Raw genomic sequence first — 26,480 nt, forward strand, 5'->3', positions numbered from 1 at the left:
TGTCTTCTAAACTCTCCACTCCACTGTCTCCTTATTGTTATACAAATTTTTTGTGGTTGTTTGTTTACGGCGTTCTCATGAGCGAGACTACTCACGATAAACGAAGAATGTTGTTCAGCTCTCGTTGTTTACGCACAGAACGAACCAATAAGAGCGCCCCTCTTCTACGAGGCCCCGCGGTCTTCGAGAACGCTCTCCGTCAAACCCTGAGCCCACTCTACGAACGTTCTCCTCCCTCTGCCGCATCACCCTTCGTGGGAAAGAAGCAATACGGTCCCTACGGACGCACGCACGCTCCTCTGATGCCAACAACCTCTGGCTGCGCGAACCGGTGAAAGTGAAAGCGCCGGATCGGCTGTTAGGAACTGGCTGCTGTCGGGAGGCGAGGAGAGGATGAACAACGTAATCGAAGCAAGAAAAGGGGATACAAATACAGCAAAAACCAAAAGTAAGCCATGTCAGTGCATACGGGGAGGAAGTGGCAAGGGCTGAGTGGCGTTTGCAAACACCCGGCGCGGAGGTGGCACGTGACCGCTGACGTCAACGCGTCAGTCACCCCTCCTCCTCCTCGGAGTGCGTCTGTGCGTTCGCAGTACCGCGGGCGACGGCGTCCGGCGTGTCGACCTTGGGAGCCGAGAGCTCCCCTCGAGGCGCATATAAAGAAGTGAACAGACGCGGCGGCCGTTGCAGAGAGAGAAAACTCCGGAACGTAGCCGCAGCGCGAACTTGGTCTCCTTTTCTCTTAGTACTTACGAACCCGAAGCAGCGGTCGGTCGACTGACATTGGCCGCATTCACTTCCGCGCTTCTCTTTTGACTTCGCCGCCGCGCCGTTGCTTCCGCCGCGCACCGTCTGCCGACGGAAGGGATTGGCAGACGACATTTAGACTGACAGACAGACGAACACGGTGACTCGACGGAGGAAATAATTCCAGCAGCCATCGCCGCCACGCGAGGGAAGTGTTGGAACCAGTGAACGAACACCACGTCCATTCGAAAGGATTTGCCACAGGAATCAAACGACGCTCTCACGCACCATCATGCCGCATCTCAGGCCGGGAGATGATGAGTTCGGCGAGCACAATGTCATCGTGACGCGCATTCAGCTGGAGGATTTCCGGAAGAAGATTCTCGAGGAGATGGCTGCGCACCCAGGTAAAAAAACAACTCAAATACGATGCGGGCGATTTTATTCCTTAGTCAATCGCTCAGTTCCACTAATTACCTTCCTTACTTCAACTTTCCGTGTACTCTGGTCAAAATTCAATTTGTTGACCGAGCGACGAGAAAAAAGTGCATAAGCTTGCTCTGTTGCTCTGAACTATGCGGGGCAGTTAATTGGGACTTATACCTCTGGTTAAACCGCCTTTTTTCGAGTATTATTCTCGATTTTCTACTCGGAGCTGATGATAGCATTTCATTGTCAAATTTTATTTTACAACAGAGAGTTTACGAGAAGAATAAGAAGGGAAAAAACAAAGCGTAGGAAAACGGGTTTAATAGAGATGATGGTTGTAAGGTGCGCAATTGCAGCGAACGCGGAAGGGTATAGGGTCCAATGAATTGCACTCCGACGATTTACAATTCAATACCCATTATTATAGCTGCGTCGAAAGGCCGCTCCATATAGTAAAGTCATTTGTGACTCATTCGATTTGTTCATATCGTTAAAGCTGTCCTGTATTATTCATTTTTCATCGAAATCAGGCGTAGCGTCATGGAGATGCACTGTCCGTGAGCGTGACTCATTCGGTTTGGCTGATTTCCAAAAGCTCTCGAATGGCCGTTGGGACGAGTCACAAACGAGACTACATAACGTGGTCAAACATTGTGCGTGCCATTAGGCCTTACTCAGAAATCGCATAAGGCAATGGAAGCTAATCATCACGTGTTCGGCCGTTTAATTACCGAAAAAACGTATGTGAGGCCGTTTGGAAAAGTGAGTCACGCCACCTGTGACAACTGTCACCACTGCATGTGTCGCGGAAAACTTATCACACGTAGTTTATTTATCTCTTTTTTTTTTCCATCGAGTTATAAGCGCGCTGCATTTCCTTTGCTCTGTGTATAGTGGTTTTAACTCACTTTCGATGGTTACGTAAGCCAATGAGATTGCGTTTGTGCCAATGTGTCCACAATTGTAACAAGCACGCTTTCGTTCCATTTTCCCAAGTCTATAGCAAATCACTAGTGATGTTACGAAGTGATGGGTACAATGACACTTCCCTTGCGTTTGTTCGTAATGCGGCACCTTGCATTACATTACCAAAGCGTGCCGAGCGCCATCACCATCGCCCTCGTCATTGGTTTCACTAAACGCCTCAGCGACCTGACACCTCTTTTCGTGAGTCGATGAGGGCTCGGCGCTGTCAAATATTGCCATGTTCTAGCTCCATAGTCGCTACATAAAAAATAAAACAAACGGTCAGCAGATCACCGTGGGCTACCTCTTTCGGGTTCCCTCAAAATAGGCTATGTACGTTTTTAGCCTTAGAATGCAGATTAAATTCAAATATGTCGGTGTTCCCGGATTAATGCTGTCTGGTTGGCGTCGCTTCAACTGAAATGTCACAGAAGCGATTAAGATGGTTATCAAGGGCCACCGAGAATTTCGTTTCAGGCAGCGTTAGACGCGGGCATCAGACCAAGATTAGTGTTGTCCAAGAACGCGTGAAGCATGCAGAAATAGCAAATAAAGCGACGGGTGGGAGAAAAGAGTTGGAGGTCGGAGTAAATGCGGCCAGAGTGCCACAACGTGCCTATCATGTAACGGCGACGCTGAGGCGGGAGCAGCAGTCACATAAATTGGATTCAATGAGAGAGTTGCGAAACGTGCGAACCCAGCGCGAAGAAAAGAAAAAAAAATCGCGAATGTGCATATAGGCTTCGGCACATTGCCCACTAGGACAGCCACCATGAGCGGCCAACTGCTAAAACAAAAGTGGCTGATCTCTTTGAACGCTGATCTATTTGGCTGACGCTTATCGAATCTCCTCATACGAGATGACCGTGGTGTATATACAGCCCGTTTGCGCGCGTGCACTTGTCACGGACCAATGAGGGCTCCGGGCAGCGAGATAGAACCTCACCGGAGAGAGATGGTGAACATATTTCATTCCACACCTATAGTCCGGTTTCTTATGGCCCCAGGAACGCCCTGACATGGGATATTAGTGTATCTTGGAAGATTACCAAGACAGCGCAGGGCAGGGAGAGAGCCAGCTTCAGAGGGATGTGGGGTGAAATGACAGAGAAGCTTTGAGGAACGTTTGGGAATATGCAGGGACAACTTTACCAAATACCGGTGTTATCGCAATAACCGCCACAGTGTCTTCAATGTGGACGCCCCACAGTTTGTTCGAATGCCCAACTTTGAATAGCTGCTGCTATGTGCTGCGGAAGGCAAGTTCCGGCAACTTGATCTCTCTCTCTCTCTCTCTCTCTCTCTCTCTCTCTCTCTCTCTCTCTATCTATCTATCTATCTATCTATCTATCTATCTATCTATCTATCTATCTATCTTGTGCTGCGGAAGGCGAAGTCCGGCAACTTGATCTCTCTCTCTATCTCTCTCAGTTTTTTTTTTCTTTTTATTGAACTGCGCTCAATAATTTTTCATTTTCGAAAGGTCGTGCTTCAACTCGATACGAGGCTTCACAAATCTGCATCAGGATTCTTCTCAACCACGGGACTGGACTCTACTCTGTAGTGCGCGTAATGATGTTTTGCGACGATATCGCTAGCATACGCTGTCGGCGTGACTCGAGCCGTCACGAGAATCTGGCTGAGAGCCGATCTCGATGCCTTCAAGTCGGATATCTGCTACGGGGGGCGACAATTGCGTGCTCCCGGCTAGCTCCGTTTCGTAGCGATGACAATCGTCCCTGCAGCTATATTTTGAAAAAGAGAATACGGAGAGATGCGGCGGGGTAGATAAGCAGGGCTGCGTTCGGTGAATGTTTCGAGCGCTACGTCACTAATGGTCGGAACCAGCTTTCGAGGGCCAATAAAGAACAGTGAAATGGCTAATGCTAATTACCATTCTAACGCTGTAGCGTTAAGGGCCCAGTGTCGCATAAAATCCGGCGTCGGTGTCGGCGATGTCCGTAGGAGAAAAATCATCCCGAACCAAGCATCCCGATCTACGCAGGCCTTCCGCGTGGACCGGGACGCCACCGTTTCCAGGAAAACATTACGGTTACGTAAGCTGCAGTTGCCGGGAAGCTTGAGAAGCAGTCGGGGATCTTTGAAAGCTATCGCGTTCCACTCTTAAAGGCGAAGTTTAAGGGTCCTTCAAATCTCGCGTCTCGCGGCAGCGGGACGCGGCGTAAGAACTTGAACCGAAGGTGCAATTCTCAAATTTTCATACTTGCCTCTGAAAGCCTATGTTAGGTGACATTATAACCTCACGCAAGTCACAGAAAAAGGAGTATGGCAAGACAGAAGGCATGCGTCTACATTGCCTTACTTCTGCAATGTAATTCTTCAGCTCTTTCTGTTTTAACAGCGTCCCACAAGCAACTAAAGAGCTTGCGTGACGAGCTAACTTCAAAAGTCCACCTAAACCTTCTGACGATTGCGTCGTGCCTAACTACAGCGGACTAAGATTTAAGATTCACCACTGCATGCCTTCTGGAAGGAAATACGTTACATTGAAACCTTGTGGAAATTCACTAACGGGTGGCCTTGAGCAGTAAAGCTTAACGCGATAGCCCCGACGCTCAAACGGATGTGCGCCCGCTGTTACGGGCCGGTGTCACGTGGCTTTCAGCAATGAACTCTTTAGGTGTTACGAAACTGGTTCGAACGCACTACACGCGAGAGATCATTTCGAAGTTCCTATAGGCTGCGCTTTCCCTTGACTATCGATGCTATAATCCTCGTTAACCTGCCGAGCACATCCTATCGCGACCCGATCACGTCACGCCGCCTCCCCCCCCACCTTTTTTTTTTTTTGCGCTCTTGTGGAGATTAGTGAGTCGTGCGTGTTATACCCGGTTCCTGGAGCAACACGACGTGGACGGCATTAATCGCCCACACCCGAACCTGTCGCGTTCGACAGTTCTTGTGGTACCGCCTGGCTATGCTGTTCGTCCTCCCCGCTGCCGTATACATGTATACGTGACTGAGTTTATACTACTATATATGCATCACTTTTCTTCACGCACGGGCGTGTTCTGCGCAATACCCGTTCGATGTGTACCTGTTGCCTGCACCGCCATCCTCCTTTCTCGTCTTCTTTGTTTCCACACAGGAGGTTTAACCGGAAGGTTCGCGAACTGTGTGAGCGCGACCTGTTTGCGATTACTTGTACAGAAATAAGGTGTAACTCAGTGCCTATACCACATTGTGCCGCTGGGCACATTGTAAAACTAACTTACACCTTTATACACTAAGGGAGTTAGTCATAAACCGATTTTACACCCTTATCACTTTCGAGGTGTGGATTATAGACCGATTCACACCCTTTTCACTTTCAAGGGTGTAAATTAAGAGTGCGATGGTGTGAGTTGTAGACCGATTTGAACCCTTTTCACTTTTAAGGTTGCAAAGTATTTTACAGTGCTCGATGAGCACAAAGCTCACGCAGTTTCATTCCCTGTCTCTACGACCGCATTCGTTAAGGCGACGCAATGCGAAAAAAGACGGTCACGTTCCGAGTTTTCGGTGTACGGTTAAAATTTCAAGCACCTGACCGTCGTTGCTGAAGGCCTCGGTAGATCTTGACGTGGTCAAAGTTCACCTGGAGCCCTCCACTACGGTGCATATCGTACCCTGTATGCTGACATAATTCGATAAATTGAATCAATCAATCAATCAATCAATCAATCAATCAATCAATCAATCAATCAATCAATCAATCAATCAATCAATCAATCATCCTTAAAAACTAAGAAGTTTTGCTGCCTTTCACATAGTTGCATCCATGGTCGTTGCGGCTCTCCTGCAAAAGGAAAGCTTTCTGGAATGTTTCGTTTGGATATGAACACGAAGCTTCTTTGGCTATTTTTGGCCAATGACGTCACTGTATTGAGGTCCGCGCTTGAAAGTAAAATTTCACTCTGGAGGACGAAGAGAAGTTTCACAGAGCCAATGGCAGTAAGCATGGAGGTTAAGCAATAAGTGTAATTGATTTGGTGGCAAAAACTCTGTTATCAATAATGCCATCGGGCAGGGCTGAATGTACATCTATTATGCAAATTCTGCCCTCTTTAGGCATCCTAATAGATGCATGCAGTTTGCGGGATTGTAACAGCGGGTTCAGTTGCTTATGGAAAGCAGTTTAAACTTGACCCTACTACTTTTAATGTAAATGATTTCAATGCGAATCAATATTTGCCTGATACTAGGTACTCTGCTGTAGGTAGGCTCCTGTTTCACCCCGCTTCAGACCTGTTCAATAATAAAGAAAGGTCATGTCCGATGGTGGGCTTTGTCCCAGGGTACCCCAGCGCAATAGCACAATGCTCTACCCATTAGGCTACACACATATGCGCACGTATCTCGTACCAAAGCCATCTAGCTCTTTGAGACAATTGGCGCATGCGTCATATGGAATAGCAGAAACCAGCTTTAAAGATAAATATGCAGATCCCAAGCACTGTGGGAATCGAAGTAAGCGCAGCTCTGTCTGCTGTTTGCGTTCGTTGGCGTTATTTGGCTTTGATATATTGACGGCATACGACAGTCGTGACGTGACGTGAAATGTTAACTTGCCTGCTACGCTCGACGATTTGTGCGAGCCTTCGTCTCCTCGGCACTAAGTGCACGCTTCGGCGCCACTCTGGGTTGTGGCTTTGTATAGACCACAAAACTGCCTCCTCTGTCTCTCTTTATTCCCTCGTTAACATTCTCCGCACCTCCTCCCTCTACTGTCGTTGCTGTTGCGCATGAGCACGGAGACAAGCGCGGAAGCTTTTGCACTGCATTTATGCAATCACATTTATGGGGGGTCACGCCTACTTACGGTGTCCGGAGGGCAATGTGCACATTCGACGCGGCGTAAATGTTGACGCGGGCTTCTGGGGTCATCTTTCCTTTGTGCCACACTCCTGCCATGTAGTAACGCGATAGCGTTAAGGGCGCCGTGTTACAGAAAATCCGGTGTTGACGCCACGGTCATAGAGAAAGGAATCCCTTTCTCTATGCCACGGTCGTCGCTTAAGCGACTAATCATTCTGAACCACAGCCGCGCAGGCCCTCCAGGTGGTGCTTACCTTGTCTTACATTCTTTACAAAGTTATTCCTTGGAATTTTGAGAATGACAGCTCATAAAGAAATGTAATGAAACAAAACACCGACAGCGTATGCCTTTTATGTTTTTGTGACATGGCCACGTCTCAACCCCGTCCCGACGCGGCCGCCGTTAGTGGCGTGCGTCTCAACTACGTCCCTACGTGGCCGGCGTTAGCGGCGTGCAACACCACAGCAGCAGCAGCAGCAGCAGCAGCAGCAGTAGTGGGAAAGTCAAAGAAAGAGGCAAATAAAGCTTCGCTTTAAATGTGAACGCACGCGCTGGTTTCCATAGGCCACAGACGCAGGAATGGAACGCGAGAATAACGGGCTAAATATAGTCCGACGTAGCGTGAGCGCGCGCACACGTTACGTCACGTTGGCAAGAACAACAATGTCTACCGTTGAACCAATGGTTCGACACACGGGTGTAGCCAGCGTAACCGGACGCGGCCAGGGGACTCCGACGCTCGCCCGTGCGCCGATAACGTCGGACTATAAACGCGCCTTAACTGTCAACATTACCCCTGCCCTTGGCGTGCGTCACGTCGCATAGCAACAAGTCGCTTATAAACGCGACAGTGCGACAGTATCCGATCCTTCGATCGTGGCAGCTGAGGTTTTGAGACGTTACGCGACACTGTACCGCCTTCGGTATACGCCCTGGTCGTAACGGAACAACTTGTATCGTTTATTCGCCGGAGCCGCCGCTGAAGAACCCCCCTCCCCTCCCCCCCTTTCTGAAACAAGAGACATGCTGGCACTTCAGCGCTGACGGCATCGTACGAAGGGCGCTACCCTGGTTCCTTTCCCGGAACAAACGTGTTTATGACCATGACACAGGTCGGCCGGCGCACGCTGTCTGTGAGAGGGTTACCGCTGCAGACACCCTGGTCAGGCAGGGAAGTCTGTCGCCTGCGCCCAAACATGTTAATTAACAGGCGTCGGTGGCAGAGGGATCGGGTACCTGAAATCTTGTCTCCATTTTTCGTACTACACGTTCGCCTCAACCAGTTTATGTCCAACTTTCGGCAATTCTTTCTCTGAACAGGGTAATATCTCAAGAACGCATCCACTGCGTGCCCACGATGCCTGATAGGTGTGGTACGGGTGTAGAATGCACCGTGCAGCGAAGAAAGGAAGAAATTGGAGCCCAGAGGCAGGAACGCAGGCACCGAAGCGGGGGCTACGTGCGGGTATCGCTTCCTCGCAAACCGACGGAATGCGATGCGAAAGCGACACCGTGCTTCGATCCGGCGGATGTGTTTCAGAGGCTTTCTCGCGGGGGGCCGGCCTCTCCCCCTTCGGTGATAACGGTGTCGAGCACAGCTCCTCCCCGTCTCCTTTCTTTAAAATCGTACTTGCTTTTTCGCGTTCGTCTCGCCGTGTAAGGGCACCCACAAGAGTGATCACATCCACGACCGGCGCCACATATGCGATCGGCTTTTTCACTTGGGCCGCGACGGTTTCTCGCGTGTGTGCGCAGTGGCGACCTTCGGAATGTGCGGCCGACCGTGTTTCCACGCTCCACGGTACATACATACGCCACCGAACCTGGGTGTATAGGGATAGCATGGGTCTAGTCGAGCCGTTCCAGCTCGCAGCGCGTGATGAGAGCGCGTGCGCTGGCGACCGATGTCATTTCTTCCTGTCGCGTCGCCGGAACGCGTCTCCCGCCATCGTTGGGTCAAGGACCGAATCCCGAGGGGGCGGACGTGCTACATTCGTTAGGTGCTCGCCCCTCTGTCGCGACATAATGAGCGTCGACCTTGCGGTTATACTGGCCACCTATGTGTGCATATACCGGCGCAAACAACGCGAGACGTCCGTGCTTCCATTGTTCCCCTCGCGGAGGCACGCCTCTGCGTTTGCGCTAATTTGCGAAATTCATGACGGAGTTGGGCAGGCCGTACAATGCACAGAGCAGGTAAGCAGTGGCTCGATAGGGCAACAGTGGGGATACACACATACACACACACAAAAAAAAAAGAAGAGGAAGGAAGGGAAAGGCATTCGAGAACGGAAGAAGATTCGGTGATGCAACGAAATTTTGTAAGTATGGGACGAAGTGAGGGTTCGAAGAAGGCAGGTGTGTGATTGGGAGATCCTTGAGAGAGGCGGCAGAAGACTACGTGGTGCGATGAAATGAGGGAATTCGCGGGTGCTAGTTGGAACCGGTTGGCGCAGGACAGGGGTAATTGGAGATCGCAGGGAGAGGCCTTCGTCCTGCAGTGGACAAAGTGTAGGATGATAATGATGATGATGATGATGATGATGATCGTCCTGCAGTAAATACATAGATTGACTGATGATGACGATGGTGGTGATGACGATGACAACGCTATTAAATCTCCGCTAAGCTACATATTTTTAACGTCCTTCGCACAGCATATACAAAGATGTTCTGGGTTGTCGCATAAAGTCGATGATTTTCTTTTTAATGTGAAAGAAAAAAAAACTGTATGAGGTGGAATCCTATTTATTTATTTTTTATTTATTTTTTACAAGGGAGGGATTTACATCCTAAATAATGAATTGTGTGCAAAAATAAAGGAAAATCGAAAAAATAAATCACCGCCCAAGCACTCCGTACAGATGGTAAAGCCAGCGAAGCTGAAACGTGCGGCCCCGGTGTTTATCTCTGGCTTAATCGCGACGGTTCATTGAAGTCTTTCTCAATTATTGGCTACGTCTTTGTATTTCTTGGTTACACACACTTTCGGCTGCGACGGAGAGAACGACGTTAGGGACGGTATGCTCGAAGTCCGCCGTTGACGCTTGCGTTCGATGTCTCGAGTTTGCTCGGGGGCGCGGTTAGCAGCATCCGCCCGCCATTGACGCTCGCGATTTTTCAAAATTAAATCGGTCCGTCGCGTTAGACAATGAATGGCTCATACCCCCTTAAGCAGTGGCTCATACCCCTATAAACGCGGCCTCCCCATTACAACGACAGAAGAGAAGTGAAATTCCACGCTGGAATGACGAGCCGCAACGGAGGCAGCTGTGGAAGAAGACGACGACGCTCGAGCCATTGCTGATGATGATAGTTTTCTGCAGACAGGCGCGTACAGACGCATTTTCGTTTCGCCTATCTATATAAAGCCCCGCTTTAAAAAAGACAACAAAAACCGCTCACATAAAGACGGCAGCTAGCGAATGCATGTGCTTCTCTCCTGCGCGGTTACTTCTTCACGCTAACCATATTGCGCAAGAACGGGTTGTTGTCGTCTTCGCGCACCGGGAAATACCTGCCAAGAAAGCAAAGGAAAAGTTGTAACAGAACAGTATTCTGCTGAGTAGCATTAGAAATTTGCATAAGACTATAACCCATCCAACCACATACCCAAGGACGCGATGAAACCAAAGCTTTATTAGAGGGTTGTCTTGACGCATTCAGCACTTTTTCTTTTCTTTTTTTTTTTTTTTCATGGGGCACGGCTTCAAAACAAATAAGAGCCGCGTCACGGCACATAAGGGAATGGCAGGACAGGATTTCTGGCAGCGTCGCAATGAGATCGCGCTGTGCTTCGCGGCCGCACGCCCTCGCGTATACTAGATGGCGCAACCAAACGTGTTTGAAGGAATACAGCTGACGTGCACCGCGAAAATCATGAAGACTCGCGCGAATCTCTTGCGAATGAAACGCCCAAGTCCGGACGCTTATGGTTCATTCCGTCGTCCATATTTTTCCTTCTTTTTTTTTTTTTCTGAAGCGCCCAATGACTTCTATGCATTTGACGCTGCATGGTGCGTAATAAACACGGGTGCCTGCTATGACGGAAAAAGAAATCACGCACATAACCTCGACCTACACTTTTCCTTATAATTGCGCTTGCGAAGAAATAAACGGCGACGTCGTCTTTTCAGCGGTGAAAATGAACGGCCGACACGCCCATGCTGAGAGGTAATTTTCCGGAGGGACCAGTAATGCGTCGCCATTCCATTATGAATTCACCGCCAAAAAAAAAAAAAAAATAGAGAGAGAGGGACGCGGAAACACAGAGGTGCGTTGACGCCACCGTAAGAATGAAGATGTCGCTTAGGTTGGTTAACACAATCTCAAGGCCGCGGTTAGTACGGGAGGACTAAGAAGAAAGGCGAACGGGGCCGGACTGTGCCGTACACTCTGTACCTGCGGTTTCTAAGAGGCTGTACGGCCCAAGCGTGGCTGTAGACCCTAGGTTTAGACAAGCTGTTCCATGCGGAACTTAAGAAATCTGCACGCAGAGAGAGAGAGCGACAAGTCTCTCAGGCCTAAGGTTACTGTATGTGTGCTCGCTACCGGGAACGTATGCAGTATAACTCTACTCGGACCGCATGCCCGGGAGTTCGCACTTCTTTTTAGTCACCCTGTACTTTGAAATTTCATTTAAACAAAATCCAAGCGACCTCATGCGCGCACAAAATAATGCTCAGCCCGAATAACCTAGCTCAATAACCTAGCAATAAGCACAATACACAATAAGCACAATAACGCAATAAGCACAATAACCTAGCAATAAAACAAAAGGGCGCGCTGTGAATGTTGGGCATGCCTTTCAAGAGTAGGGCACACCTATGCCGCTAGTTACAAACGCTTCCTATTCAGAAAGCTTGAAAATATGTCATCACCACCATCGTCACCATTATCATCATCTTCTCTAATATCGTCATTTCCATTATCATCAACACTGAGAAACTGTGTCCTCTTGCCTTTGGGAGCAACGGGCTTGGGAACTTACGAGCAACGGAAGTACCATACGTATTGCTGTACTGCATACACACCGTAATAAAAGGGGCGGGATCGTACTGTCCTCGCTTTTGTATACGCGCAGCACTTTTTACACACGAAGGCAGCGGTCTGAAGCTGTCCAGGGTGCGTTTCCTCTCTGACTCGCTCCTGTCATGTATACGCATGCTCTGGACCACCCCCCGACGCTATGTGCCAGACAGTGGCAGGCACAACAGCAGCAGCAGTGGAAATGTCGAAGGAACAGGAAGAAAGCTTCATTTTAAAAATGCAACGAAAAAAGAACGCAAGCGTACGCCTTACCCTTTGGTTGTGCTACTGCAGTCTCAGCCGGCAATCCTGTCTCGTTCGCCCATTCTTCACAACAACGCAAGTCTTCATCCTTTCCTTTGACGCCCAGTACTGCGAAAAAGGTTTGCGTCTCGAGTCATCGCGTCCTGGGAAAGGGGGTGTCGTTATGTCTCTTACTGTTGATGACACGTCCAGCTTAAGAGGGAGAGGTGTCGCTGACTAGCAACACCACCGCCGTTCCACTGTCAGTGACCGTGCTTTTACGGCGAAAAAAAGTAACAATGCGACAGGCGTAGCCGTGCGACAGGCGAACAAAACGCCAAGTGCCCGTCTGAGTCTTAACAGCGCGGGCAACATGGCCACGTTGAAAATGGAAGAGAGCAGTACGCTTGGCAATTTAAGGAGGAACGCCAGATCACTATAGACGGGCAAAATATTCTTTCTGAGTTATACCTCTGTTAATTTGGTGGTAAGGCGTTGATTACTATAACAGTAAATCAACGCCAAACTTGCAACCTCGGCGACCGGTACGTCGGTGTGGCGTCACTGACTTCAAAGTTGTTCTTTTCTTTTGTGTATTTTGGCCGTTGTTGAGGCGCAGCAGAAGTTCTCCAAACTTCATAAGCCCAGTCACTGACTATACTTCAGAATATAAAGTGTAGCCTTTACCGAGAAAAACTTAACCCAGGCAGTCGGAGCAGACGCCGTCAAAATCCATGACGTCACAGTGAACGGGTACGTGGAAATACGAGGTGGCGTCGTTATATCAGTCTTTCGTTTTATTAATTTTTTTTTCGTCTTTTTTGGTCTGTCAAGCTTCTTGTCATGGTAAGAGTGGCCTTTCTTGTCTCTTTTTCTTATTTTTGTATCCTATAAGGCTTATTTACTAATACGGTTTGTTATCGCGCCTTCGATTGTCCCTGAATGCGCAGACCTTAAAGGGACACTAAAGTGAAAAATGATTTCTTCTGCATCAGTAAAGTACCGTTATAGAACACCAAAAACACCACTCTTACAACGATAAGACGTTTGGTAAGCCAGAAAAAGCGCAAGAACGAAATACGGGTGGCGACGCCTATACCTAAGTTCCCGCACCTGGGGGCTGTGACGTCATGGATTTTGATGGCACCTTCTAGGGCCTACTAATTATATATAGCGGTACAGATTGACTACATTGTGTTCTAAAGGAACCAAATATTAAACATGGCAAGTTTCGGGAACCTTTATTCAGCCAACGCGGCCCAAATGCGAAAACATACTTTGGAATCCCTGACGTCACGCTGACGTACCGGCGCTGGGGTTTCGGCGCGAAATTCAAATACTGATACTTGGACCTTCATTTTCTCATCTAATAATCAAACTATTTTTTTGAAATGACTGCCTGCAGGGTTCTCAAGCAATGCTTCATTAGTCTAAACTGATTTATTGTTTCGCTTTAGTGTCCCTTTAAAGGTCATTTGCCAAGCCGATAACCTTCTTAGCCGGCGCCGACGGTCGCCTTCACGAGGGTCGCGGTTGTTTGAGCCAGGATAACAGAGAAGCTTTATTCCATAATGATCTGCTAACATACGCACCTTACCCGACGCGGTGGCTTATCGGCTGTGGTGTTGCTCTGCTAAGCATCGAGTCGCGGAATCGAAGTCCAGCCGCGGCGGCCGCATTTCGATGAAGGCGAAATGCCAAAAAAAAAAAAAATATATAGAACCGCCCGTGTCCTGCGCACGTAAAAGATCCCCTGGCGGTCAAAATTAATCCGGTGTCCCCCGCTACGGCGTGCCTCATAATCAAATCGTGGTTATGGCAAGAAAAACCCCGGAATTCAATCCAATTCAACATAGGCAGCTCAATTCTCTACGCATGGCCACCGCCGTTGCCCCCAACGTATAATCTTTGAAGCCATGAACACGTGGCGGGGAGGGGGCACCATTGTCTCGTTCAAGGTTAAAGCAGATAGCGTTGCCGACTCGCTGCGACAGCACACATCCTGATTTCTCGCAAGACACGCGAGGGATGGCGAAATCACCCCGGGTAGAGCAATTAATATACGTCGGGAGTTAGAATTTCCTGCAATTAAACGAGAAAGTGTAGCTAAAAGCAACGCGGCGTCTTTTGTCTTCGGAGCACATGCAATATGCATGCGGCGCGACAGTTATCACTTCTTTTTTTTTCCCCGCAGCGGGACCACATAACGAAGCATAAGCGCGACAGCGAATGAGGAAAAACAGTGCCGAGCGGAAGTCGAGATAGCATTTAGAAGAAATGCGCAGGCGAGCGCCGATCGCTATAATGTTGCGAACTGCGCGGCGTCTACCCCGAGTATGTATGTGAGCAAGAGCTGGCTCGGGCCCTGCATGAAAGTGAGTGCGCGAAGCTGCGTGGAGCTGGACAAGTTGGTGCATAGATTCTAATAGAAGCCGATCCAACCACGTACAGTCGGCAGCAGGCGTTTACGCGTAGCGCGGGTTCCCCGCTGTAGGAGTTGAGGAGGACTTCGGGATGAAAACTTGGGAGGTTTATTTACATTATTTACTGTGAGCGTCAATTAACAGTAGTAAAGTCATTACGGGCCGGCAGCAACGCGGACGCTGCGGCCCGTCGCAAGAAGTTCGAAAGTGATGAATCCAGGAATGCTCAAGGAATCCCTGGGAATGCTCCCGGTCTGCGTCTTTTAAGCCCTTCGGTGCCTCGAAGACACGTCACGTTCGGCCAATGGGAGAGCCCGCTCAGGTGACGCCATTTGCGGCCAATGGTAGGCGCCCGTGCGATGGAGTCACACCCGGCGAAGAGAGTCGCTGCTCGGGTGTTTGTCCGAGGGCTTTCTTCTCCCTGCGGTCTTGCCTTGCTGACTTGCAATGCGCCGTCAGCATAGAGGGTAGGGGGCGACGCCGCCAGGTTGTCACGGCGCATTACAGCCGTCTTTCTTCGGGACCCACTTTACCCCCAACAGTGCCAGGACGGAAGAGTCCCTTCCCTTCACTTTCGGGAAGAGCCAAGCAGTGAATAGCTCCACCGGCTGCACACGAAGTGGGGTCCGCCAACTTGTTTGCACGTGCCGTGCCTCGGGAATGTGGCATCCGTGTTTCTGCGCTCCTCAATTAGCTGTGTTGCGATTTGATGTGGTCTGGGGAACTCGAAGTAGGCTCAGGAAACGGCCCCGTATCTAACACCGCCTAATGCGCATTTCTTCTCTGCGAATGCATGACACTTCTAATCTATTAGATCACTGTACATATATATATATATATATATATATATCAATTGTAACGCAGCAGTTATCACGGCGTTAATTCCGCGTCAGAAGATTAGGCGAACCGACCACGCCCCCAGCACGGAGCACACACGAGAGCCAGCCCCACAAGCGATGATGAAGAAGAACCCCATATGAACCCCATATGATGATGATCATGTACAGATGACACAGATGACAAAGAATAGCTTATAAATTCCCACACTAATGTCCCCTCGCGCGAGAGCGGCCATCCTGGCCGCAATTCAAAGGGGCGGTGAACGTCTCGTGAAAGGATTCATACGGGAAACGTGGACAATCTCAGCGGCGCGGCAGCGGTGGTCATTTGGAACAATAACTGGTTCCACGCGATAGTTCACTGGAGAAGTCTGCTCCAAGACTTTGTAGGGGCCGATGAACCGAAGCTGAAACTTGTCACACAAGCCAGGAGTACGAACTGGTGTCCGGAGTAGCACTTCCTCCCCAGGGCGGAAGCACACGACGCGATGAGAGGCGTCGTAATGCTGCTTGCGGTCCTGTTGCCGTGCTTCGGTGTTGATGCGGGCGAGCTGGCGACAACGCAGAATGCGGGACACATATTCTTCGCAATATATAGTTGCAGAGGCTACTACACATAGGAGAAACCCCCGTTTTAGAGGTCACGTGTTCAGACCGCGTAAAATTTAGTTTTCTCTCAAATCCAGCATTCCGTGATTTTTTCGGCCCAGTCGCTACGAACAGAATACGCTAACGACAAGAATAAGGTAGTGTCATCCATTGTTTATGGAGGGCAAGGGAGTCAAGTTCGTGTCGCACGCCATGCCCATTAATTGCCGCCGACGCAAAGCGTTGGGGACGCGCCGGTCGCGTTGCGTACACAAAGCCCCGCTTGCGTATGCTAAATCTTAAATCTCCAATTATTTTTGCATACAACCACCCGATTCTTGGCCCGTACCTCAGTGTGGGGACATGCCATGTTTTGGAGTATCGTCAACAGCATGGCCGCTTGCAAGGCGAATGGGCGCCTCGTGTCCCATTTTGTCCTACTGAACAATGCAACAATTTCTTACAGCGACCACGGTATTCCTAATACGTATTGCGTATACAGCACTCGCAATGGGCATTGTTGTACGTATAAGAGAAAGTGCATGCATTGTATACATGAAATGCAATTCGCAACTCTTCTTTGTTGTTTTTAACTGGGAAAACAGTTAAGATTTAGAAGTAGGATTTGCCTATGTCCGTATGTGTATGCGTCACCCTCTTCCATCCCTTCAATTACGCCGCCATGCCGCCTCCTCACACTAGAGAGAGAGAGAGAGAGAAAAACATTTATTGAATTATAAAATGGAATTCTCGCGGATCGAGGTCTTCTCTTCTTCACGCTGTCTTCTCGTCGAAGGGAAGCCTCTTCAGCACGGGTGGTCCCTCAGTCCAGGGCTCCACTGAGTTTGGCCGCGTCCCTAGCGTGCTCCACCATCCTTCTTTGGACGGCGAGTTCGCAGCTGACGAGCCGGCTCTCCCAATGCTCCGCACTCGGGGGTTTATGATCGCGGAATGCGTCGTTTCGTTCGCACTCCCAAGTTATGTGATAGAGTGTGGGTGTAGCCCCGCACCAGGGGCAGGTGTCCCTATACTGCGTTGGGAACATCTTGTTGAATATGAAAAGGTTGGGGAAGGTGTTTGTCTGGAGCCTACGCCAGCCCGTTGCTTCCTCCTTCGTCAGCGCTTTATGGGGCAGTGGGTACTTGAATCTAGTCCCCCTGTAGTGTTGCAGTAATTCCGAATAACTGTCACTGAGGATCCCGGCGTAACTAGCGCGGTACTCCTGCTGCTGCCCAGCCCGGAATCTATTAGCTCGAGCTAGACCGTCCGCCGCCTCGTTACCCCTTATGCCCTCGTGTCCAGGTATCCAGATCAGATTGTGTTTGATTTTCGCCTCCTCCGAGGGGTTACCCCCTCTGAGGATCCTAAGGGCAGTTTTGCATATTCTGCCCCTCATGTAGTTGCGACAAGTCTCTTTCGAGTCTGTGAGAATATTTAGCGATTTATTCTCCCTATATCCTTGCATCTAACCTTCTTGACCATCTCCATTTGGCGAAAAAAAATGTTGCTATGTCACCGTCACTGCGGAGCGAACTCCTGACACTCACCGGGTACCGCGCAGTTTGGAGCAGTGCGCGCTGATCGCTGAGGCACCGCGCGCAAACGTCGCACTTGGCAATGCGTGCGGGGTTTTGTGCGCTCGCCGCGCAGGCTCCGAGAGCGGTTGTCTCTGCGAACTTGGAGGCCACAGCATGCAGGCAGCGCCGTCGTGGGCGAAGCAGAGGTTCTGGTCGTCGCAATCAGCGGTTACTCCCGCGTATAGATGGCGATGCCCATGGTGAGAGTCCGCTTTATGAGTTCCGAGCTGCGGTGGAAGACCAGGTCTGCTGATCTTTATTCTCTGTTTCCCGCGTACCCTCGCTCAAGCAGAGCTGAATGCTTCGGGAGTAACCGACTATACTCGTGCAAGGTCAACATCTGCATTCGCCCAGCAATAGACATCTCTCTTTCAGACTCCGCGTTGTGACACGACATCGACACGAAACAATTACACATCGTCCGGATCAATGAAAGTGTGAGCGGCAGCGGCACGCCGTTTCTCAGCTTCACTGCCGGCATTTCAGCCGCGGTCATCGAAATATCTTGGTTTCCGTGAAGACAACTGACCTGCCGTTCACGGCAATGTGCGATACGCTTTCGACCGGGCTTCCGCTGCTTTCTCAATTGAGGCGCCCGTTCCGGAAGCACATTCCACTCAGATAGCCGGTCTTGTATATATATATATATATATATATATATATATATATATATATATATATATATATATATATATATATATATATATATGGCCCGCTGAATAATAGCGTATAACATACACGGGTATACGACCGGTATACACATCGAGCAGCCGATATAGCATCTGTGCACGCCCGTGTCCTTGGCCAGCCGACGCACGCGTGCTTGTGTTCGAGTGGCCCCAGCAGGTGCGTCGGATAGCGCGACCCCTGATACGCATCGATGTGCCCCACGCGCGCGAGATCGGACCGGCGATAGCCAGCAGAAGCGATGCATGGCTTGAGGCGCACACATTGGGAGCGTCTATATACTGCGGAGCCTTTTCTATACAGACCGGAAGTTGTCAAGGGCGGCGGTTGCGGGAATATGTATATGCGCGGCATACACGTTTCTATACGGCACTATGTTCTATGGGAGCTGCAATTATTGGCGCAGTTAAGCGAGCGTGGTAAATGATATAGTTAATTATAGTGCCCGAATTTACCCGTAACTTCGTCATTTCGGTTTCGAACGGCTTCACGGCTTTGTAAATCGACCGTTTTTCAACGAGATTGAGCACGCGCTACAGGCGAAATAATTCGCGATAATTGTGGACGTGCGCAGAGTCTTATTTTCTCCCGAGCTAAAAATGCATAAAAATGTATGACTGCTTCCAAATATAGGCCAATAAATGGCCGATGAAACGTATAGTAAACAGAGCCACAACAACGTCTGAAGCCATGAGCCCGAAGATCAGACAAACACATATGTGCTAACCATCATCCCTATGGTACCCGAACGACCGTAGTGCCACAGTTCCCTCTAATACGTTTAGTGGGAAAGTCCATGATAGGTGACTGCGCGTACGCGCCTCCTGTGCAATTCGTCTTCGCGCCGACTCATGTACAAGAGTTTGCGTACCACGAAGTATATTTACTGCGACCAACAGTGAGGACGTGAAGGTCCTGCAGGTGGCCTGATTTTCCGCACAACTTGAAAGTCTCCTGGATTCAACCGACCCCCTCCCCCGACCACTCCCCCTCCCTCCGCGCAGGCGAGGCTCCTACACCTGACACGCGTCCAACGCGTCGTCGATGGACGAATCGTCTCGGCGCCGACCTTCTCTTGTTTCACCTTTACTGTGCTACGTGCAGTCACAATCCGCGAGGTTTCGGTGACGCAAGATACGGGGTTTTGCGATCGGCTTAGATATGGTTATTGCAGCACGATACTGTTGACGAGGTAGTCAGGCTCTACATATATGGATGGCGTTCCTCTTAAGTGCTGCCGCGATTAGCTGCTGGCCTTCGTCGAGGCTGACCGGTGCTTTTAAGTTAACATTTGTGAGCTTTTTCCTTCTTTATTTCCTTTTTGTTGTTGTATTGCATGGACGATTGCCTGCGATATGATTAAACGTACTACGAGCAGTGTTAGTAGAAAGAAACGACAACAAAGAAGTCGCAATAATTATTTTTATCATATTAGCGTATGCATTCAGATCGCTTTCGGTATCGGTCCACAGAAAGTAAACCAACGTGCACGGCGTCTCAAGGTCTTGCGTCACAGTAGTTCTCTTATAATTAAATAATTCTGGGACCTCTTACCGCAATATTAAGAAAGATATATATGCTTTTGGAAGAATACTTCATCAGTCTTAAACTGATATTAGTCGTTAATTCTTCCTTTAACATAGCATTATCATATTAAAACAATCTATACAGCCCACCTATACAGTGGCTACGTGCGCTAGGTACACGAATTTGTTTAAAGCTTTGTCCTTTTCTACGGCTTCGAACGACTTTCTTGAAGCTAAGTTGCCATCTGAAATTTTTCTTACGGCTGTTATACAAACCTAATTTAGTCTGACTCTCTGGACCGATTTGATTATTTTTCAGGACATTACAAACAAACAAACAAACAAACAAACAGAAAATGGCTTTGCGTAAACGATGTAGTGATCATGGAAAATTTGTGAGTTCAAATTTTGACGTCAGAACTGCATTATATGGATCCGTTTGTCAGGGATGGCATGTTTAATGTGCTGTTGTACATTTAATTATAACAAAGACACAATTAACCGACCGGTAGTTTATCGGCTATTAGACAGGTAGCTTCTTCAGCAGTCAATTCTAAGGTCACTCGGGCAATTGAAACTTTCGGCGACAATGATGGATTTCACATAACTCATCATCAGGCTTAGCGGGCTAACTCCAACAGGTTAAAATACGCACTATTTATATCTAAACGTATTACTTTGAATCATCCATCCGTAACGGAGCAACTTAATCGCATTTCCTTGAATGACTCGCAGCATCTCGCACTGGTTTTCCTATAGATAGCGAGCGGTGAAATAGAACCGAAAAAGAGCATACAAAAAACAAACAAGAAAAAAGTGTTGCTGTTGTTCATATAGAGGCGGCGTCCCATCGGTTGTATACTGCCCTGAACGCCAACATCTGAGCGAACCAGGACCGTAGGTCGGCACCGTTCCAGGAAACGCGTACGAACCTCTGCTATATATATAGCTTCCACAACGGTGGCGCAAAGCTGTGCAAGATTTCTCGCTTCCGGCAAACAGGCCATAGAGTTTGGTTAGAGAGCAGCTGGGCCTGTTAGGCATATATACACACAGCCGCGCAGCACCTCTTGCTATAGTCCTCCTTTTTCTCTGTCCTGTTTTATTTTCTCGTGTCCTATTTCCTCTACGTTAGCCTTCTACCGACTTCGCGAACGTTGTGCAGGCTTAACAGTTGCGGCACGTGATTCACGGTACAGCGAAGGCAGACAAAAATAAAATAAAAAATAAAAAGGAGGACCCAGGCTTAGACTCGTTTCGCAGCTTGAATTCATTTACTGTGCAATTTACGGCGGCGGCGACTGCAGCAGGGAGACAACGGCACGACGTCGTCGACAAAGCCAGCGGCATGCGCGACGGCAACGATAGCCGAATGTTCTATGAAACTGCGCTTAGGAAAGAGACAATAGAGTGAACATCCAAGGAACACGGATGCGCGCAAAACTGCCGCAACGGCAAAGTGCATGCATTTATCAAATGCAAGCCCGCATTCGCTTTCATGTGCAGAACACCGTAATGTGACGACCACATGAACCTTATTTCTGAAATATTTCTGGCGCAGACTCGACGCGCCCGTGTTACGGTGTACGCGATGAATGCGCTATAATCATGAGTGGAGTGCATTTTGCGTACGCGGTTCCCGTCCAGTGGGAGCGGCGGCTGTGTGGTACGCATTTCGTCCACCGTATCAGCGCTGTGATTCCCCGACTTGAAATGGCGTGCGTCGACGCCGGGCGACCTATCGACTTATAGTTATGTCTGAAGTACGTTCCGTGCAGTGACAGTGCAAAGGCAGTAAGGAATCCAGGTGGCACGAAGCTGTACCATTCTACTTCGATCTTCGGGATGGCGCAGTCTCATCATTGCCTTTCCAACGAATCGTCAAGCGGGGACAAGAAGCAGTCGACTTGGGGGCGAGTCCTTGTAATCATCTAGCGTGTAGCGTCAGCGCAGAGAGAGAGAGAGAGAGAGAGAGAGAGAGAGAGGAACGGCTGAGCGCTCTGCACTTCTCGCCGTTGCGAACACGCGTTCGGACATGCAACACGACGCGTCGCATCCGTCGTACGATAGTATGCGCTAAACGTAAGCGCCGGTACAGGCGTTAAGACGGCTATCGAGTTGCGCGCTAGTACAATCAATAATGGACAGAACTTCAATAGAAGATAGACAGGAACCCACGGAAAGTCGGCGGTGTTTGAAGAAAGCGGACGAGATCGGCGAAGAGGGCAAAACAGTGCTTTGCATACCTAGGCATTTCAAGCGGGGCCCGCTTACGTCATAGGCATAATGTGTTCTCCGTTCCTGCTTCCTTGTCTCTTAGTGCACCGACCTCGTAATCCTACATGCGACTTCTTACGTACGTGCGATAAGCTGTTGTTCTTACCTGCGCCACAGACCGGTTGTCGTGTCGCTTCTATAGTCAACAACGAAGAAAGAAAGAAAGAAAGAAAGAAAGAAAGAAAGAAAGAAAGAAAGAAAGAAAGAAAGAAAGAAAGAAAGGAAGATAAAGAGTAGGCAAGGTTCCTTACCCCACTCGTCTTGCGCTTGTAGCTCAATATGCACCTAGTCGCCCTCTTCGCATTACCCATTGCGAGCGAAATAACAAAAAGAGGTTCTCAAGTTTCAGTGCGCGTAGCCGCTTATACCAGGACACACGAAGAAGCCGCGGGAAAGACCGTATTTGCGGGTAGTGAGAGGACCGAAAGAAGTCGCAGAACCCGAACGCTTTATCTCTATACTCCGAGGTACACCGCTCTACATATAGAACGAAAAGGAGATCTCGTTAAAGGAAACTAAAACAAGGGTGTTCTTGATATGATTGATTGATTCTCGAGCGTAACACCCAAAAGAAACACTGGGGCTATAGGAGACTCCGTATAGTGGGGCGCTACCTATTAAATTTGCCCGCCAGGGATTCTTTAACGTGAACGCACTCTAAATGCGCGAGCGATTTTTTTGCATTTCGCCTCCTTCGATATGCTGCTGCTGCTGCTGCGGCAGGGAGTCGAACCGGCCACTTCGTGCTCAGCTGCGGAACGCCGTATATACAGTTATTGAGCCAGCGAGGCGCGCGTGGGCATACTTTGTAACGTGTGTACGTGCACGTGCCTGCGCGCGCGTTTTCTTGTTTTTCGGGGAATGAAAGGAGGGGGGAGGGGTGGAGAGCTAATGAGGGATAGGTGCTGCGTCGCATTTCCCTGGCGCCGACGGTGACCACCGCAGCCAGCGTGACTATCCTGCGATGTGATTCCCTCGCGGGATCGACGTAGCCGACTGCGAGCACACACGTTGCCTGTTATGAAACCCCGTATAGCAGTTATCGCTGCAGCCAGCAGCCTGTCTTCTGCGCCTGCCCTCCGCTGCTCGCGCCCCTAGAACGTGCATATGCACGTTCTTCTCTTCCTTGCGAGACACGTAGGGAAAGCGCTATCGGGGCCTGCCATCTCGAGGGCGACCGCATATGTATGCACGCGAGCTGCTTTGCGTCCGTGCATTTGCGTGGAAATATAGCGAGGCTCGAGGCCGCGTTACGTTCGCTTTCGATTGTCGGCCGGTTCTTCGGGAAATGTAATAAGTGATGCAATCGTTTACGACAGTGTCCTTTCTTTCTTTCTTTTTTCTTGCCTTATTATACATTTTTGTCGCGTGTATTTCAGTGCAGGGCGATAAGAAGGTCGACCGGGAATTACTCCTGGAGATAGCGTGCGTTCGATATTGCCTCACCGAATTAATTTATTCGCACATTCACGGGGAACGCGAGCGCAGCTTCGTGGTACTGAAAATAGACTGCTGTAGCCTTCTGAAAAGCTGATAGGTGCCTCGTTCTTGTCGTTATATATCCCTCCGGAGACATGCGCTTAATGTCAGCGAATCTTTAGTGGTCTTCCGTTTACATGGTGTGCATAGTGTCTATATATAGCACGGGAAGCAGATAATCGAGAATTCCTCTACACCGCTTACAGGTATCGAGAGGTGAACTAGCGCACATGTCCGTTCTTGATTTCCGCAGTCTAAACCGCATTTGAATTAAAATCTGAGTCGGATCTAAATCTTACTGCAAGCGTCAGCTATATACACCGCGTTATGTATAGACGAGTTATAGACGAGTATGTATAGACGTTATGTAGACGAGTATAGACAGCGTGGAGCTCTTTAACGTGCGCCTATGGCACGGTACACGAGCGTTTCTGCATTCCACCTCCAAGGGAATGCGGCCGCCGTGGCAGGGCATCGAGCCCGGGACTTTAATCTCTACAGCAGAACGGCATATTGCCACTGAGCTGCCACTCTATATGTCTATCTATATACTCAAATAACTCGCGCTTTCACAGATGGGTCTATCTTTAGTATGCCCTTTCGTAAGTCGCAGAATGTTCGTGTTATTTTCTGGTATACTGCACCTGCAGAGTTGCCCGCCGCTTCGCTCGTTCATCGCGTTGTTTATACGTCCGTTTCAGCGAACCGAGCTCACACTATCGAATATTGCCAATATGCCGCAATGTCGAGTGCGTACACCTAACATTAGCTGGCCCCATCTTCAAAATACCGGACCGGATCTCAGAGAGAAGAGGGGGGGGGGGGGGGGCGCAAGCCTACAGCTTTGATCAGCCTCGTCTATATATAAGTTCGAGCGACGAACCCGCGCGAGCCTCTTGGGGCTGGCCATGGCCCTACGAGGCGCGCGAACGGCCGTTTATTAACGGCAGATGCAGCGTCGTCTCGGGGTCAGCGGCCTCGCAACATCTGTCGGTTACGCCGTTGTGTCGTAACACCTCGCCCGGCCGGACGGGCTGCCCCTCTCGCTTCGCATGTATATGTATGAACGCCGCCGCTTTCCCTTTAGCGTCTTGGCGGATGCCGAGCGGAGGGCACACAAACACACGTATACGTATTCCTGGCGCATCGCTGCCTTATCGATACAGGAAGCTATAGAGGTTTCATTGGTCTTCGAACCGTTACCATTTGTCGACGACTCTTCTCATCAAACGCAGCCGCGCTTCCTTGCTGTTCGTGCCTACGTCTGCGACGCTGTGAAGTGATCGCCAAACGACGTGATGTTGTTCATAGTGGAACAAGGGAAGTCCTGGCCAAAATTCTGAGAGGTCCACGATTTGTCTTTCTCGCGGTGCAGAAGAGGCAGCGTTAGGTTGTTTCCGTATAGTATCCGCAAAAGACAACCCGATGAGCGCGTTACCGACACGCTTGTTAGTGCACCGGCCACTGGATGAGCAACGACCGGCGCGCTCTGTCTATCTGGGTCAGGGGCGATGACAAATGGTGAAGACACACTGGGCACGTGCTGCCCCCCGAAAAGGGAAGGGTAGACAGACAACACCTGTCTGTCTACCCTTCCCCCCATCAAATCCCACTTCCCGCGGTCAAGTGTGAGCCGCCCTCATCCCGAAAAGAATGCCTGGCTATACCATTGCTCTGGGGCGCAGGGGGGAGTGCACAGCTTTCTTTTCGTCGTATACCGACAAGTTCACGCCTCCTACTTGAGTCGAACGGCGCTACAGGTATACAGATTACATGAAGTAGAGGTTGCCTAATGTTAGGCAAGCAGAAATCGTCCTTGAGCAACCCATTTTCAAACCACTCGACGCCGCCGGACATCACACGCTAGCATTGGGTTCGAGTACGTATAGCTTGTGAGAAAGGACGGCACGTTGTAGCGATTCCTTTCGTTCGATTCACTTTGTTATCATCGCCCGAGGGGGCGGGATCGGATCCCGGCAGCATAGGCCGCATTTCAATGGGGGGCGAAATTCAAGAACGCCCGAGCACCGTGCATTGTGTGCCCGTCAAAGAACCCCAGGTGGTAAAAATTAATCCGCAGTCCTCCACTACGGCGTGCCTTATAATCATATCCTGGTTTTGGCAAGTAAAATCCTAGAACTTAATTTTAAATTTCACTGCTTACAATCAGCTGATCCTGGCCATAACGTAGGCGAAGTGCCGTTCGGACCACAGGCGGAAGAAAACCAATCGGAATAAAATCGCTACCAGGACCAAATTTCGCGACTTGTTTTCGAGGGAATAAACAAAAAGCACAGCGGCTACTCGCGTCTTCAACACTGCGCCCAGGCAGCGCGCGCTTCCCCACCGGCCTCCTCCTCCCCTGCCGAACACATAACCCGCAAACAGCTTACTACAGCCGAGTAGCAACAAGGAGATTTGACAGAAACCGCTTATCGATACGGAGCCTGTCGAGCACGCACTCAGTGACGTCAGAGACGGTTTTTTCTTTTTTTTTTTTTTTCTGCGGGCCTAGAACACGATCCCAGTCATGCGCAACCGGTATCTGGTGTTGTCTCTCTCGAGCCAGCCCACGCCCCTCTCTTGGTAATGTACACACGAGCAGGGGCGCCGGCGAGCTGTCGGTGAGAAATGCCACGGCTGTGCGCGCGCGAGAAAGAGATTGAAGTGCCGCGGACGCCCGTCTTGTGTTGCGTGTCCCGTATCGTGCTTGATCCAACGGCGGCTCAAAATGGAAAGCGAGGGAGAGGGGCTCGCGGTGACCCGCCGAGCTGCGTACGTCAGAGACGTGACCTTTTAATCGAGCAAATCTATGCGTGTGACCCCCCCGTCGGCAGATTCTAAAATAACTT

At 49.8% G+C, this 26,480-nt stretch overlaps 1 protein-coding gene across 2 annotated transcripts in view; it reads left to right on the forward strand.

Annotated features, from left to right (window-relative positions):
- Nucleotides 1–606: 606 nt before the first annotated feature.
- Nucleotides 607–26,480, forward strand: part of LOC126541490 (motile sperm domain-containing protein 2-like) — a 45,555-nt gene continuing 19,681 nt past the window's right edge. For both annotated transcript variants that reach the window (XM_050188253.3, XM_055076681.2), the window contains exon 1: nucleotides 607–1,154. In XM_050188253.3, the coding sequence (XP_050044210.1) occupies nucleotides 1,040–1,154 (115 nt within the window). In that variant the 5' untranslated portion in view covers nucleotides 607–1,039. The remainder of the gene's footprint in view (nucleotides 1,155–26,480) is intronic.

This window comes from Dermacentor andersoni, chromosome 2, assembly GCF_023375885.2.
Source record: "Dermacentor andersoni chromosome 2, qqDerAnde1_hic_scaffold, whole genome shotgun sequence".
Lineage (NCBI taxonomy): Eukaryota > Metazoa > Arthropoda > Arachnida > Ixodida > Ixodidae > Dermacentor > Dermacentor andersoni.